The sequence below is a fragment of the Aethalodelphis obliquidens genome, unplaced genomic scaffold (genome assembly GCF_003676395.1).
Source record: "Aethalodelphis obliquidens isolate GAN/ISIS:26980383/991018 unplaced genomic scaffold, ASM367639v1 scaffold14, whole genome shotgun sequence".
Lineage (NCBI taxonomy): Eukaryota > Metazoa > Chordata > Mammalia > Artiodactyla > Delphinidae > Aethalodelphis > Aethalodelphis obliquidens.
In genome coordinates, this window is record NW_020837958.1 from 22095767 (window position 1) to 22113958 (window position 18192).

General features: G+C 36.3%; 1 protein-coding gene across 2 annotated transcripts in view; it reads right to left on the reverse strand.

The window, feature by feature from the left end:
* The window catches only part of LUZP2 (leucine zipper protein 2), a 443219-nt gene that overhangs the window by 10779 nt on the left and 414248 nt on the right, over positions 1 to 18192 (reverse strand). For both annotated transcript variants that reach the window (XM_027115163.1, XM_027115162.1), the window contains exon 10: positions 8389 to 8481. In XM_027115163.1, the coding sequence (XP_026970964.1) occupies positions 8389 to 8481 (93 nt within the window). The remainder of the gene's footprint in view (positions 1 to 8388; positions 8482 to 18192) is intronic.

The window sequence follows — 18192 nt, forward strand, 5'->3', positions numbered from 1 at the left end:
ATTAGAAGTATTATAAAAGCAAGAAAAATACACAGTCTGAGGAGATAAAAAAGCAATAAAGCCAGACTCAGAAATGGCAAATGTTTTGGAAGTATCAGACTGGGAGTTTAAAAATAACTGTGGCTGATATGCTAAGGGCTCTAAGGGGAAAAGTGGACAAAATGCATGAACAAATGGGTAATATAAGCAGAAGATGGAAAAAATCTAAGGATCAAATGGAAATGCTAAAAATAAAGCAAAAAAAAAAAAAACACTGTAACAGAAATGAAGACTGCCTTTGATGAGCTCATCAATATTCTGGACATTGCCCACTGAAAAAATTCAGTGAACCTGAAGACAGGTTGATAGAAAGGTACCAAACAGATGCAAAGATAAAAGGGTTTAAACAATGGACAGAATGTCCAGAATTGTAAAACAATTAGAAAACCTGCAATGTAGAGGTAATGGAAATACTAGAAGGATAAGAAAATAACAGAGGACATATTTGAAGTAAGAATGGTGAGAGTTCCCCAAAGGTAATGACAGAACTCAATCACAAATCCTGGAAGATTAGAAAAACAAAATTACATCTAGGCATGTCATCAAACTGCAGAAAACCACAGAGACATATTGAAAGAATCAAAAGTGAAAACTTAACTACAGAGAAATAAGGATAGGAATTACTTCAGACTTCTACTTAAAAACAATTTAAGCAAGAAAAGATTGAAGTGAAATATTTAGTGTTAAAAAAATTGAAATATTATTCAGTAAAATTATCCTTCAAAAGTGAAGAAAAAATAAAGATCTCAGAAAAACAAAAACTGAGGGAATTTGTCACCAGTATACCTGCCTTTCAAGAAAAGTTAAAACTTCTTCAGACAGGAGGAAATGATATAGTTCAGAAACCCTGATCTACAAAAAGAGAGGAAGAGTGTTCTAGAAGGAATAAGTGGACGTAAAATAATGTTTTTATTTATCTTGTTCTTAACTGATGAAACAAATAACAGTCTGTTCAAAATGACAATGCAACAATGTATTTGGTAATTACAGCTTATGGTTAAGTGAAATGAATGACAGCAATGTTATAATAGAGGAACTGGAAATACTCTCTATATACTCTCTGTATAAGGTTCTTTCACAACCCATGAAAGATGTGATAAATCCAAAACAGTTACAAATTATGGCAGACATCAATCCAACTATATAAATATTCACTTTAAATGTGAAGGGTCTAAATATATCAATAAAAGACAGGGATTGTAAGAGGGGATAAGAGAAGAGCACACAACTAGATGTTGTATATAAGAAACCAACTTTAAATATAAGGACACAGATTGATTAAAAGTTAAGGGACTCAGAAAGATATTCCATGCTAATATTAATCAAAAGAAAGTTGGAGTAGCCATATTAATTTAGGCAAAGCCAACTTCAGACCAAGAAAAATATCAGGGATAAAGAGGGACATTTGTATAATAATACAGGGGCCAATTCTACAAAAAATATAACAATTCTTAACATGAATGCACCTAACAACAGAATGTCAAGATACGTGAGTCAAAAACTGATAGAATGGCAAGGAGAAATAGACCAAACAACTATTATAGATTAAGGCTTCAACACTCTCTGTCAATAGTGGACATATCAAGCAGGGAGAAAACCTCTAAGAATATAGTTGATCTGAACAACACTGCAGATAAAGTGGATCTAATTGACATTTATGGAATACTTCATCAGACAAGAGGAGAATACACATTCTTCTCAAAGTCACACGGAACATTTACCAAGATAGACTGCATTCTGGGCCATAAAATACATTTGAACAAATGTAGAGTATGCCATCAGACTGCAATGGAACTAAACTAGAAATAAATTACAGAAAGACGGCTGATTGCTATATGGAACTCTCTGAGCTATTGATCAATTACTCTGTAAATCTAAAACTGTACTAAAAAAACTTAATTACTTTTTAAAAGACACCATTAAGAAAATGAAAAGACAAGAAACATATGGAGAGAAATGTTTTCAAATCATATATTTGGTAAAGGATTTATATCCAGAATATATAAGGAATCTTACTACTCAACACTGAGAAGACAAACAACCCAGCAGAGCATGGGGAAACTATTTGAATAGAAATTTCACCAAAGAAAATATGTGACTTGCTAATAAGTATATACAAATATGCTCAAATTATTAACCATTAGGGAATTAACAATTAAGCCTGCATGAGCTCTCAATTATTAGTTATTGGCTTCATTCAGGTCCCTATTTTATCTTACTTTTATTATTTAAAAAATTTTCTCATTTAGTAGTTTCTACATTTTTGAATTTCATAGAGCAGAAAAAGACATTTAAAAAAAAAAGAAATGGGAATAAATTTGCCAACTATTAATTTTGTCAAGTAAGGGCACTAAAGTAAAAATTTAACTCAACAACTACCGTCTACTTTCTCTCTGTAAAAAACTAAGTAACACTGATTGATCTCTGATTAAAGAAAAAAGTCTTTTATAAAAAAACCTGATGTCAATATTTCAAAACACACAAAATATAAATATGGAAAAATGATTGCATTAGGTTATCCAGGGAAACAGAACTAATAGAATATATACATAGATATTTAAGAGGAGATTTTTTTATGGGAATTTGCTCATGTGATTATGGAAGATGAGACATGCCATGATATGCCCTCTGTAAGCTGGAGAACCAGGAAAGCTGGTGGCATAATTCAGTCCAAATCCAAAGGGCTGCAAATCAGGGGAGCTGATGGTGTAACTCCCAACCCGAGGCCAAAGGCCTGAGAACGGGGGTGGGTGGCCTGCTGGTGTTAAGTCCCGGAGTTGGAAGGCCCCAGAAGCAAGAGCTCTGATATCTGAGGGCAGAAGAAGGTATACATCCCAGCTCAAAGAGAGAGAGAATTTGTACTTCCTCAATCTTTTCGTTCTATTTGGGCCTTCATGGGATTAGATGACGCCTGCCATATTTATGAGGGAAGATCTTTTCTTAGTCAACTGATTCAAATGCTAATCTCTTCTGGAAACACCCTGTCAGACATACTCAGAAAAAATGTTTTACCAGCTCTCTGGGCATCCCTTAGCTCAGTCATTTTGACACATAAAGTTAATCATCACAAATCTACCTCTTATCAACTTGGCACATTTATGCATCTTTTAACCATACTCAATCTCCAAATAAAGACGATAAGACTATACTTCTGCCTAACATGATAAAACTATCCTTCCTACAACAGAAAATGCACCAATCCCTTTATCAGAAGAGGAGGTAAATTTATTTTGTTTTTTCTTTATGAAATTATGTTTTGATATCTTATTTGGATACTCGATTAAAGCAACCCAAACTGGAGCTTGAGTCTCCAGTTCGTTAGAGTCAAGTTGAAGCTATTTTCACGTTGCTGTATTGAAATGGAAGCAATGCATTTCATGCTATTTAACACAAATCAGAATATTTTCGGTGAATTTAGACAAGCTGAGTAACAGCAGTTCTCATAAATCCAAAGATCCTCCCACATATTCCTGTAAGGTGGAGGAAGTCATCAGAATTATTCTCTTATTATTGGGGAATGCTAGAAAGGAACTATAGAGCTCTCCATGCTTAAGGTTAATTACACTCTGAGAACTATAGCTTGGGGAGATAATGGTCCACTAGCTCTCTCAAGGGAAGGCTTAGTTATGGATAAAATCACACATCAGCTTCCTGATCAATTTCACAGTCCTACATCAGTGCTTCTCTTATATATGGTTGCACAATAAACAAAGGGTTCTGGGATGGACCCCCCTCTACCTACTAGCAAAAGTCACATCATACTACCATTACAGAGCCTTATTTAGGCATTGATGTCTTTAAATGCAAATAAACAGAGTCTGAGAAGCAGAAACTCTATTACTAAACAACACTCTAAAGGGATTATATCTTATCTAAACCAATGTTTTTCAAATTAAGAATCACCTGGGTTGGGAAGAGTGTTGTCAAATCCACGTTAAAAAATGTTTACCCTTAGTCCTATTTATTTAGCACTTACTGAAGAATTTCTTAAAAATCTTAATTTTTAAAAACTCCTCACATGATTTTAATAATCGTGTACATGTGAAACACATTTTTTTGTAAAACTGGCCTGCATATTAGAATCACCTGGAGAAGTTAAAAAATAAATACAACTAATGTCTAGACTCCACATACCAAGATGCTGAGTCAATTTTTCTTTTTTTAAAAATTTATTTTTATTGGATTATAGTTGCTTTACAATGTTGTGTTAGTTTCTACTGTAGAGCAAAGTGAATCAGCTATACGTATACATATATCCTCTCTTTTTTGGATTTCCTTCCCATTCAGGTCAGCACAGAGCACTGAGTATAGAGTTCCCTGTGCTATATGGTAGGTTCTCAATAGTTCTCTATTTTATACATAGTATTAATAGTTTATATATGTCAACCCCAATCTCCCAATTCATCCCAACCCCCTTCCCCCCTTGGTAACCATACGTTTGTTCTCTACGTTTGTGTCTCTATTTCTGCTTTGCAAATAAGATCATCTATATCATTTTTCTACATTCTACATATATGTGTTAACATACGATATTTGTTTTTCGCTTTCTGACTTAACTTCACTCTGTATGACATTCTCTAGGTCCATCCACGTCTCTACAAAGAACCTAATTTTGTTCCTTTTTATGGCTGAGTAATATTCCACTGTATATATGTACCACATTTTCCTTATCTGTTCCTCTCCTGATGGACATTTAAGTTGCTTCCATGTCCTGGCTATTGTAAACAGTGCTGCAATGGACACTGAGGTGCATGTGTCTTTTTGAATTATGGTTTTCTCTGGCTATATGCCCAGTAGTGGGATTGCTGGGTCATATGGTAGTTCTATTTTTAGTTTTTTTTTTTTTTTTTCTTTTAGAAGATGTTGTGGGTAGGAGATTATTAATTAATTTATTTTTGCTGCGTTGCGTCTTCATTTCTGTGCGAGGGCTTTCTCTAGTTGTGGCAAGCGGGGGCCACTCTTCATCGCGGTGTGTGGGCCTCTCACTATCGCGGCCTCTCTTGTTGTGGAGCACAGGCTCCAGACACGCAGGCTCAGTAGTTGTGGCTCACGGGCCTAGTTGCTCTGTGGCATGTGGGATCTTCCCGGACCAGGGCTCGCACCCATGCCCCTGCATTAGCAGGCGGATTCTCAACCACTGCGCCACCAGGGAAGCCCTATTTTTAGTTTTTTAAGGAACCTCTGTACTGTTCTCTATAGTGGCTGTATCAATTTACACTCCCACCAACAGTGCAAGAGGGTTCCTTTTTCTCCACACCCTCTCCAGCATTTACTGTTTGTAGATTTTTTGATGATGGCCATTCTAACCAGTGTGAGGTGATACCTCATTGTAGTTTCGATTTGCATTTCTCTAGTGATGTTGGCATCCTTTCATGTGTTTGTTGGCAATCTGTATATCTTCTTTGGAGAAATGTCTATTTAGGTCTTCTGCCCATTTTTTGATTGGGTCATTTGTTTTTTTGATGTTGAGCTACATGAGCTGTTTGTATATTTTGGAGATTAATCCTTTGTCAGTTGCTTCGTTTGCTAAGATTTTCTCCCATTCTGAGGGTTGTCTTTTCCTCTTGTTTATGGTTTCCTTTGCTGTGCAAAGGCTTTTAAGTTTAATTAGGTTCCATTTGTTTATTTTTGTTTTTATTTTCATTTCTCTAGGAGGAGGGTCAAAAAAGATCTTGCTGTGATTTATGTCAAGGAGTGTTCTGGCTATGTTTTCCTCTAAGAGTTTTATAGTGTCTGGTCTTACATTTAGGTCTTTAATCCATTTTTAGTTTATTTTTGTGTGTGGTGTTAGGGAGTGTTCTAATTTCTTTCTTTTTGAGTCAGTTTTTCTGAGATTGGTCCTGGTCATCAGTATTTTATAAAAACCCTCCATGTGATACTACAGTGAGGACAGGGATAACAACTACTGATGTAGAATGGGAAAACTGATGTTCACAGCAACCTCATTAATTCCTACTGCTTACACCTGGTTTATCTCATTCACTTATATTACTCTCTTGGCCTTTAAATGCAACTGAGTCTACAGGCTATAAATACTGAGCACTCTCTGCACTAGAATAAGTGTAGCTGCTTGGAAGAAGAGATTTCAAAGACTAAAATCTAGGGAACTGAAATCAGGTTAGAGAGGGAGCGTTCATGCTGGTACAGGTGGAAGCTGCTTTTTGAAGGGACCCAGATTGGGGCCTCCACCAAGGTGGTAGATGCTTATGGGACTTACTGAAGGGAGAGGAGCAGCTAGTGACAAGGAAGGACAACAAAAGTCAAAAGAGAGTGGAACAAACAAACAACAAAAAAAGAATTTATGCTTCTCTCTTTTTTTGCGATACACGGGCCTCTCACTGTTGTGGCCTCTCCCGTTGCGGAGCACAGGCTCCGGACGCGCAGGTTCAGCGGCCATGGCTCACGGGCCCAGCCGCTCCGCAGCATGTGGGATCTTCCCAGACCGGGGCACGACCCCGTGTCCCTTGCATCGGCAGGCGGACTCTCAACCACTGCGCCACCAGAGAAGCCCTATGCCTCTCTCTTGACAAGAAAAGTAGACCAAAATATTGCTTTGGGAAATCTTAGCAAAACGTATAGAACTTTTCAGGTTTGCCTTCAGTGGGACTATTTTGTTTGTTTGTTAAGTTTGATGAAGTCCTGGTTCTTTGTCCTTTCATATGTTTTGGCCACCTCATGGCGTGAATGATTTGCTCAAGGCACTGATACACCAGTAAGGGCAGGAAAAAAGCAACTGAATTCCTCCTAATCCAAGGGCTCAAAGCAGGACACTGAAGGATCAAGCCTGAGCATCACCCGTAAGGGTGCAGGCCAGAAGCTTCCAAAATTCTTATTTATTTTTAATATTTTAAAATTGAGATATAATTGACATGTAACATTGTATTAGTTTTAGGTGTACAACATAATGATTTGATATACGTATATACTGCAAAATGATTTTTTGGTAGTTTTAGGAAAGTATATCAAGAAACAAGGGCACTCTCCTTAAAATTAACCCAATGGTCTTATCATTTAACTGGACATAAACATTTGAAAATCTTAACTATATCCCTAATTCAAACCAAACTCCTTAGCTTGGGAATCCAGTGCCCCTCCCACTTAAGTCCCAAATTATCTTCTTAGGCAACATCCCACCATTTTCTGTATGCTACTCTCTCCTCATATTATTCAGATTTTTTTTTTTTTTTTTTTGTGGTACGCGGGCCTCTCACTGTTGTGGTCTCTCACGTTGCGGAGCACAGGCTCCGGACGCGCAGGCCCAGCGGCCATGGCTCATGGGCCCAGCCGCTCCGCGGCATGTGGGATCCTCCTGGACCGGGGCACGAATCCGCGTCCCCTGCACAAGCAGGTGGACTCTCAACCACTGCGCCACCAGGGAAGCCCCCTCTATTCAGATGTTTTCTTGTCTCTGCACATTCACTCACACTGTCAGAGACCTATCTGTTCTTCAAACTACAGCAAAAGTGTTCCTTCCTGCCCCAAACCTTCTCGACTTCTTCCTTCCTTGGAAGTAAATTGCAGAATATTTTATTTCTACTTCTCACTAACCTTATATTCTAAATTGTATGGTTTTGGAACATCTTTCAATATACAAAGATGTGAAGGCCAAATTGTTGAGAAATTTATATTTCTAAATTTACTTTGGCAGTCAATAGAGGAAAAAGAGATAGACTTGTTTAACTTATGTTTCTATTCTGCCTTATTTCCTTTGCTATCACCTGATATCTTTTCCATCATGAAGAGTTTCAGCAGATACTTTCCATTTTGTCAACTAGATTGAAGCCTAGCTTTGAATCTATTAAATACAGCTGTTGTCATTTGCTGTTCCTCAAGCCCAGACATGACAGATCTGTTATCACGTCAAAGTTCCAGAACTAAAATTTCATTTCACTTATTACAAGTGAAAGCACAGAGTACAAGTTCCATATTTCCTATTATCATTTGAAGGGTAAGAATCTCCCTTCCTCTAATGTAATGCCTCTATAATGCAGGGTTGATTTGCTTTTTGGGAAGAATATTATTGAATCACATTCTTTGTTTGGGATTCTGTTTGTTTGTGTTTGTTTTTAATATTTTAATAGCTTTCTGTCATGTGATTGTGGGAATGACCCCCTTACCCCTCTAGCAATTCAAGTTTATAGTACCCCTAATTGCCTGATTACATTTCCTAGTGGAATACCTACATGATTCATATCTATCTGCATTTTCAAATTTAAAAGTACACTGTTTAGATAGTAGATATTACATATAAATAGAAAGTTTCATGGTGGCATAAACTAGGGTTGTTAAAACGCTTATGTCCTTGTTTTCATGTTGAATGTTGTTAAAAACATTTTAAATAAATCTTACAATTTGAGTATCGCATTCAGGGGTACTCAGATATTCTTCCTTTGTAGTCTCAACTTGAGAGCTCTCATGGGCTTCAGAAGTGGTTTGTTGATCCTTGAGAGAGAAAGAGAGAGAACATTTAAAAAAGAGAGAAATAGATTCAACAGAGAGATCCTAGGACTATTGTAAAACATGATACAATGGCAACATCACACTCAAAGAAAAAGAATAAAATGAAAATTTATATATATCAGAGACCTTAAACACTGCACCTTAAATATTAACTGTGAAATTAAATAATTTCTATTCAATTTTATATTAGTGCTGTCCAATGGGATTATTTTCCCACTGGAAATATTTATTTCTTGCATAATAAGCTTTTATTTTAAGGATCCTGGTTCCTCAAAAACACAGGAATCCTATCGTTTCTCTTTATTTTAAACCCCAGTATATCTGGGAAATAATAAGCACACATCTTGTTTTTTTAATAGGAAATAAGATGTTTTCTAACATCTCACTGTAATTTACAAAAGAGAATTATATTCACTCCAATGCTTCACTAACCAAGTACTGTTTTATATCTCCAGAAACCCTAAATATTATTATAAATTTCTCTGTGCTACTTTCTACACAGAAATGCCAATGCACACGATCCAAGTTAGGTCTTTGGAACCTTCATTCTTGAAATTAAATACTGACTAGATTAAAAAGAGGCCTTAAATAGGTACATTAGTTCCAGTAGGGTGACTTGTCCAAGTTGTTTCTACAATGAGACACTTCTTATGGTTCACATTCCCAGTCTTCTGAAGCACCCTCTGGTTCTGCCCATTCCCAGCATTGTTACTTCTGGCTTCTCCTGGATAGTATGAGCTCCTGATGTTCTATCATTAAAGCTCCTTCATTTAATTTGGTAAGGGTCAATGTTGATTGCTTGTAATCACAGAGACTTGAATGATACTGGGAGTCAATCAATAAAACTGACAGGGCTTCCTTGGTGGCACAGTGGTTGAGGGTCCGCCTGCCGATGCAGGGGACGCGGGTTCGTGTCCTGGTCTGGGAGGATCCCGCATGCAGTGGAGTGGCTAGGCCCGTGAGCCACGGCCGCTGGGCCTGCGTGTCTGGAGCCTGTGCTCCGCAACGGGAGAGGCCACAACAGTGAGAGAGGCCCGCGTACCACAAAAAAATAAAAATAAAAAAATAAAACTAAAAAAATAAAACTGACAGTACAAAATAAGGGCTGAGATAGAGGTTTGCCATTGAAACCAACAGGAGGGAAACCTAACCCAGCTAGGTAAGCTGTAAAAAATAACACCAGGTTCACCAATGATGGAGATTGCATTTTAGAGTAGGTATTCAATATTTTCCTTAAAATATAAATATGCCCATATTGATAAATGTTAATGTGTGCTTAATTATATTTTCTTATGCAAATATTGTATATTTATGAAAATGCTCCCAGATTTTGGTGGTGAGACTTAGGTAAGAAATATGTGCAGAATAAAAGGTTTTATCTGTTTATCTATCATCTATCTATCTGTCTATCTATCTATCTATCATCTATCTACCTATCATCTATCTATCTATTTTTGTAGGCCTTTGCTATTTTGGACAAAATATAAAAGGGACTTCATTTACAATTAAGTTCAGAAAGAGCAGGGGGAAAAGAATGACAGTGCAACTTTACTCCTCCATAAGTTTCCCAAAGGCTACCCTTGTGCTCATATATTAAAAAATTGGGGTGCCTGGTTTGTCAATTTCTACATCTATTTATGAAAGTTATCTCAACTCTGCTTCAGGAAAAAAAAATTACATATATTAATTACTTTTAACAACTGGAGGAAATTATACATCACTTCACCAATGTGAGCAACAATGCATGAAAAATTAAATTACTTTAAATACAAAACCTTAGTATTTAATTGCAGAACTGGTTGCATTAAGCGTAATACATGCAATCCTTAATGTAGGCATTTGCTATCAGTGAAATGGCTCCTTTTATTTTATTTTATTTTATTTTATATTTATTTATTTTTGGCTGCGTTGGGTCTTCATTGCTGTGTGTGGGCTTTCGCTAGTTGTGGTGAGCGGGGGGCTACTCTTCCTTGCAGTGTGCGGGCTTCGCCTTGCGGTGGCTTCTCTTGCTGCTGAGCACAGGCTCCAGGCACACGGGCTTCAGCAGTTGTGACTCTCGGGTTCTAGAGTAAAGGCTCAGTAGTTGTGGCACACGGGCTTAGCTGCTCTACGGCATGTGGGATCTTCTCAGATCAGGACTTGAACCCATGTCCCCTGCATTGGCAGGCGGATTGTTAACCGCTGCGCCACCAGGGAAGCTCCAATGGCTCCTTTTAGAAAGAAGCCTTATTGAGTCTGATGAATTAACAAAGAATGGGAACTGATTTTGGGCACGATAATATTTTGGAGTTAAATGTGAATTCTGGTTCTGGATTAGCACATAAATAAATAAGAGCCTTAGACAACGTATACAACTTTGAAGGGCCTCAGTTTTCTGCTGCCCTGCTAAATTAGGTCAAGAACACCTAAATTGCAGTATGTTTTTTGTTGTTTTTTTTTATTTGTTTGTTTGTTGTTTAGGTAAAGGTAAAAAGGAGAGAGTTCTAAAACAAAACGAGGTTTGTGAGAATTAAAAATAGTACATGAACATGCTTCAAGGAGAAACTTTCAAAAGTGGAAAAATAAGTTATGTCAAGTAGTTGATGGATTTGACCTCCAGATTGAGGAGTTTAGACTCTATCCACTAAGGAACGGAGAATTTAGGTGGTATATAAACAATAATACTTAACACCTTGACAACCTTAGACAGAATTACTTATAGGGTTGGTGCTTGTTAACTTCAGTCATTGCCACACAATTCAGTTAACTTTGTGTACATACATACACACACATTTTTATATACTATAAAATAACACCTATGGAGATTGCGAAGAAAAAGTTTTCATGGGTATTTCTAAACTTAATTTCTAAATAACACAGTTGGTAATGAATTATGAAGTAAATGTAATGTAAATAATAGCAAATGTTGTTTATTCAAGAGAATTATTCTAAATTAATCATGAGAAATAGAATAGTGTTTCCAAAGTGTTTTGAATATGAATACTGCTCTACTAAACTGAATTACTAATTACTTGACAAGTAATAAATGTCTATTAATATTTCAAAATGACACAAATCTTTGTTTATATCAGAAAGAATCATTTAACAATAATTTATTTTCTGAATAATTTCCAAAGAATAATCAGTAAATATGTTGCTTATGCCCTGTGGTATTGCTGACAACTTTCAAATCCTAGAATAAGTCAGGAACCTGATTATCACATATATGGATGTATGTGGCCCATATGCACAAGGAGGACGATTTGAAAATGGGTTGGAAGAGTGCATGGATATGGTATGATTAAAATTTGGAAAAAGGAAGTTAATTTAGATGGGAGTAAATGAGTAAAGTGACCCTTCAAAAGGGTCTGGAGCCTTGATCACATGCTTGCTGCAGTTCACAGATGGCTGCTAACACAGGTGGAAGCTACAAATACCCTCAAACCTTATGAGGCTATAAATATTATTCTACAAAACCACATTCCAAGATGTGAAACTCTGAAGTCATTTTTAAGAAGGTAAAGTATGTGACACCAAAATATACCATTCTGCTCACATTTCTTCCTCTGACAGTAGCCTCAAGAAACCTCAGAAATCAGGCCTCCATAATGTCAGCTTCAAAGGTACGCTTGATAAAACTTTAAGCTCAATAACTTGTTGGGTAATCATTTGCTCCACAAACAGTCATTTATCACCTACTCTATCGGTTAGTGGAAGGTGTGAATAAGGAAGGAAGGAGGACATAAACATGAACAAACAGGATCTCTGTCTTTACAGAATCTATTATTATGGTGGAGTATAAAACAGATTTTTATCTAAATGTCACTTGTATGTTGGAAAAAAATGGAAAAATTCAGAAATAAGGAGATACATGGATCAACTGCAGTGTATATCTACAAGGAAATAATGTATAAAATAATTCAAATGAATTTTGCAATGAATTTTAAAGAAATGCATTACATCACTCATAAAATGTTAACCAACTGTGTCACCTTCCCTGAACAACTTAATATCTCTGTTCTCCAGTTTATTCATATGAAAAATGAGGCTAATCCTGTATGATGGTGGATCCATGTCATGATACAACTTTCAGAACAAATAGAATTTATAATACCAAGACTAAACCCTAATGAACATTGTGGACTTTGGGTGATTAAGATGTATTAATGTAGGTTCATCAGCTGTAACAAATGCAGCACTCTGGTGAGGGATGTTAATAATGGAGGAGGCTGTGGGTGTTAGGAGAGGGGATATGTGGGGACTTATACTTTCTGCTTAAATTTGCTGTGAACCTAAAACTTCTCTGAAAAACAGTCTATTTAAAATGAAAAAAAAAATATAGTATTGAATTATAACCTAAAAATCTAAAATAAATACCCATGAGTCCATGCTGATATAAATAAATGATTGAATCAATAAATAGAAGGACAAATAAATAGAAAGGACAAATTTTTTTTACAGAAGAATTCTCAGTAACATATTAGACACTCTCCTCTTCAGTAGGTGGAGAATAGGCTTCCCTTGAGTATAGGCTGAAATTAGTGATTCACTTCCAGAGAATAAGGTATGGAAAAGGACAAATACTAGCATTGTGGAGAAATCTGGCGGGCACCTTCTTAACCAAGTGATGAGGGTTAACATCACCAATAATGTCATATATCCCTGGTATGATGATAAGAACACCGTGCCTCTGTGGTATTATTCACAAAAATCCATAACCCCCGTCTAAGTACAAAAACACATCAGACAGACCCACACTGGGGGACATTCTATAAAATATCTGACCACTAGTCCTCAAATGTGTCAAGGACATGAAATACAAGGAATGAAAAACTGTCAGGCAAGAGGAGACTGAGACATGATGACTGAATGCAATGTGTTGCCCTGAATTGGATCCTGAAACAGAACAAGATGTTAGTAGAAAAGCTGGTGAAACCCAAGTTAGGTCTGTAGTTTGGTAACAGTATTATACCATTGCCAGTTTCTTAGTTTTGATAAATACGTCACAGCTATGTTTAGATGTTAACATTACGGGCTGTAAAGGATATACAGGAACTCTCTGTACTATTTTCTTAATGTTTTTTCTAAGTTTATAGTTATTTCAAAAGAAAAAAAAATATTTTAATGAGGATAATAAAAAGTCTTCCTTCTAGAGATCTGTGAGGATTAAATAAGTTCATATGGGTATAGCACAACTCAATAAAAATGCCAGCTACTATTAGTATTATTACTAACATTATGTGCTAAAATTGTCCATGACAAATATGCATTAATTTCATAATAAAATAATATATTATTATAAATGATTATTGTTGGGTGACCTTATGTCTATGAGCATATAAATATGCCAAAGTATTGATACCATACATATGTTCAAAATAGGAGTTTATCTCAAAGCATAAGCAAATGGCTAAAAGTAAAAGAAAAAAAAAAACTAGGAAATCAGGCATAGTCTTACTGAATGTTTTTTCACATATTTTAAAGTGGAAAATTAAAACATTTTATCTATTTTGTGCCAAAGAAATATTAAGCATGTGGAGAAGCTAGAGGAGGTCTGTTTTGAACATCGTGGCAGTAAAAACTTAATGAAACTAAGGTCATGTTTCTGATTGTCTCAGTAGTGATGTAATACAAGTTGGAATTTTACTGGGCCGTTGCTGGCCTTCAGCAGCATCAGCAGGAGGGATGAGGAAGAAGTGAGGGCTGCCACTTCAGGGAGATACAGGGGCACCTTCTCAGTTGTGAAGAATGGCTCTAGGGCTTCCCTGGTGGCGCAGTGGTTGAGAGTCCGCCTGCTGATACAGGGGACACGGGTTCGTGCCCCGGTCCGGGAAGATCCCACATGCCGTGGAGCGGCTGGGCCCGTGAGCCATGGCTGCTGAGCCTGCGCGTCCGGAGCCTGGGCCCAAAAAGGGGAGAGGCCGAAAAAGGAAGGGCCCGGGTACCGAAAAAAAAAAAAAAAAAAAAAAGAATGGCTCTAGATGGGGGTCCAATGTTTATAATGTCAGATCTGTGTGACAGTTTTAGGCATAGCTGGGTAACTGTGTGGGGAGGTTGGTAGGAAGGGGTTTACATCAGTCAGATGAAACAGTATTACTGGGAGCAGGTAATAATGAAAGCACCATTATCATTACACAGTCTTATTCAGGTCAGGGACTCAAGGAGACGTAGGGAATAGGAGGATATTGTTTTTTGCCCAAGTGAGAGACCTGGGAAACGTCCATCAGGATTTCTTAAATGCTCAGCAAAGCAGGTTGGCATTCATGGAAGGATCCCGATTCTAGTATTAATGGGAAACTGAATTCCTAATCTATGAAAATAAGGTGAATACCGGTTTTAGAAATGGTCAATTTTGTAGAGAGGGAGTAGGGAATGTTGCCCCTTGTGTCTTTAAAAAAGCAACCAGGGAACGTCTCTGTTATCTACATCCATTGATAACATGGTGCCACAGGTGATATAGAAGATTCTCCTACATATGTTTTACCTGTATCAGGAATGATTCTGGAATAGATTAGAATCCAGTAGTAAATTTAGCCATGGAGAATGAGCAGTGGCAAAATTAAAGGTTCCCAGGGATTCAGTGGACTCACTAGCCACATTCTGTATTTTAATCAAGGTCTGGACAAAAAGGTTATTTTTTTAAAAAAAATTAAAAACTGTTTTGTAAAAACAAAAACAAAAACTATTTGGTGTGTCTCAGATAACTTAAATATGGCAGTTGTATCACCATCCATGAAAAGGACATTCATAGGCATTCACAGCTTTTATGTTTTATTTAAAAATAAAATTAGAATATCTTACAAAGTCTATTGTAAACTAAATGACTGGAACCCCATGCTCACTTTTCAATCGATTCTAGTGTAACCTGAAATGGGATAACTAACAAAAGTAGGAGGATGAATTAAGGCAAAGCTGTTTCCATCATGGGTACTGAAATTCATGGCATACTTATGACTAATGATGAAATATGAAAAGCACATGTGTCTAACATGAAAATTCACAGCCACTGCTGTCATTAAAATGAATATGTTTACTCTCCATGATAGAATTATTTTATGGATGTGAACAGCCTTAGAGACAGATATGGTTGCTCATGAACACATTGTAATTTGGCTAATGTGGGATCATTCTCTCTCCCAGATTCTTCATTTATTAATTTATTCATTTGTTTGTTCATTCATCTAACATTTGCTATTAGTCACAATGTATTATGATGAGCATTAGAGGAACTCTAATAATGAAGATATGCCCCAGCACCCCCTAGGAGTTTGCTGTTCTGAATTAAAACATCAACCATTATGTGACATTTAGTGGCATCATTAGTAAATTGCCAGAAGCATCAGTGATTTTAATTTTTTTTATATAATGGAAATATAGGCTCAGCTGATAATCTCTTACCTACCATAAGAAGCTAACACTAACTGAGCACTTGCGAGTGTGCTGTACATGCATTACCATATATCATATAAGAGGTTAGTATCCAAAATATATAAAGACCTCAAACAACTCAGTAGCAAGAAAACCCAACAATTCAATACAAAAAAAAAAAATGTTCAGAGATTCAAAACAGACATTCCTCCAAAGAAGACATACTGATGGGCAACAGGCACATGAGAAGATGTTCAGCATAACTATAAGGGAAATGCAAATCAAAACCACCATAAGACATCACCTCACAAGTATTAGAAAGGCTATTAACAAAAAGCCAAGGAATGTTGGAGAGCACATGGGCAAAAGGGAACACTCATACACTGTTGGTGGGAATATAAAGTGGTGCAGCCATTATGAAAATGGTATGGAAATTCCTCAAAATATTAAGAATAGAACTATCATATGTTGCAGTGATTCCACTTTTGGCTATTAATCCAAAAAAATTTTAAAAACCCACTAATTTGAAAAGATATATAGATATATACACCCCTATATTTGTTAACAGCATTATTTATTTACAATAGACAAGATATGTAAACTACCTAAGTGACCATTGACAGATGAATTGATAAAGAAAATGTGGTACATGTATAGTGGAATTTTATTTGGCCATAAAAAACAAATAAACTCTTGCCATTTGAAACAACATGGATGGACCTTGAGGACAATATACTAAGTGAAATAAGTCAGACAAAGAAAGACAAATACCACGTGATCTCTCTTATATGTGGAGTCTAAAAACAAAGAAGCAAACAAAATAAAAACAAACACGCTTATAGATACAGAGAACAGACTGGTGGTTGCCAGTGGAAGGGGGTGGGATAGGAGAACTGGGTATAGGAAGTTAATTGCAAGGTAACAAATGGTAACTAGATTTATGGTACTGATCACTTTGTAGTATATACACTACATACACTATATACAAAGTATTATGTTTACACCTGAAACTAATATGTTATATACTAATTTTACCTCAATTAACTAAAAGCAAACCAAAAAACCTCTGTTGCCAATGACCTAGTTTTGAGACCTAAGATGGGTTACTAGCCTCCATGAGCCTTAGTTTTCTCACTTATAACATCAGAATGCTGTACCACCTCACAATGTTCATCTTTACTTTAACTGAGAAAACTTATGCAAAGCCCTTAGCAGTAAGTCAGTCACAGAATGAGTGCTCTATAAACTTTGTGTTGTGGTAACATAAGAAGCAGTGCATATTTAAATGTTCATCCATTTTTGTTAGCATATCTCTAAGATTCTAAGTCGTATGTTTTGAGAGAGCGGTTTGGTGCAGTAGACTTGGCATAAGAAACCTGGGTTCATGTTTAAGATCCTTTTTAAGTAAAATGGTTATAGTAAGATCTGCTCTACATATTATGATGATCTAATAAAACATCTTATGGCAATAGCCATAAAAAACCTTGCAAATTAAATTTCTCACTATCATCATTATTATTATTGAACAATTGGAAACATAAATTGGAATCCATGCAATAGCCTACAAAAGGGAAAAGTTTGCTCTTAGAGTATAATTGATGTAAATAACTTCCTAGGTTAGGTAGCTGCAAACACTCAGGAAATAGTCTTGCTTTCATAAAGTGGAGACCAAAGAGGGCCATAGATGCCATGGGAAAGCCTAACATCAGCACTCCAGGGGACTCAAAAACACTGTCTATGATCTCGCGAAATCCTGAATATCAATATGTTTCATACAGTAATGAAAAGCAAGGCTCCTACTTCTAATTTTCTTTGAAACATGTAAATCTAATTCACAGTGCACTGAGGGTAGATCAAGATGAAAAATAATTCTCTGCTCTTTCGTCAGTTCTGGCACAAAGAATATAATCACTTTTAGCAAATATAAAGACAGTATGTTTCCTGTTGCTTTTGGAAATTCTTTTGTGGGAATTCTTTTGATGAATGCTCAAATTATTTTCTGATTGTCAAACTCCATGTGGAATTGTGTGATAGACACTTCTGCAGACATGGACAACAACAATATCTTTTTATACCAAATAAGTCTGAAAATAATAATATTTAGCTTATTCTTATAACAAGCTTTTGAAGAAAATGGTATAATTATTCCCATGTTACTGGTGACAAGTTGGTCTAAAAAGTTGCATCTGTTACACAGCTGATTAGTGGCAGAGTACAAATTCAAATCCAGGCAATTTGCCTTTAATGTCTTTGTTCTTAAACACTAGATATACTACTTGCTATAAATTCAGCATTTAAGTTTATTAGGCTCATTGCTTTATAATGTTAGCTCTATTTCACAAAAGA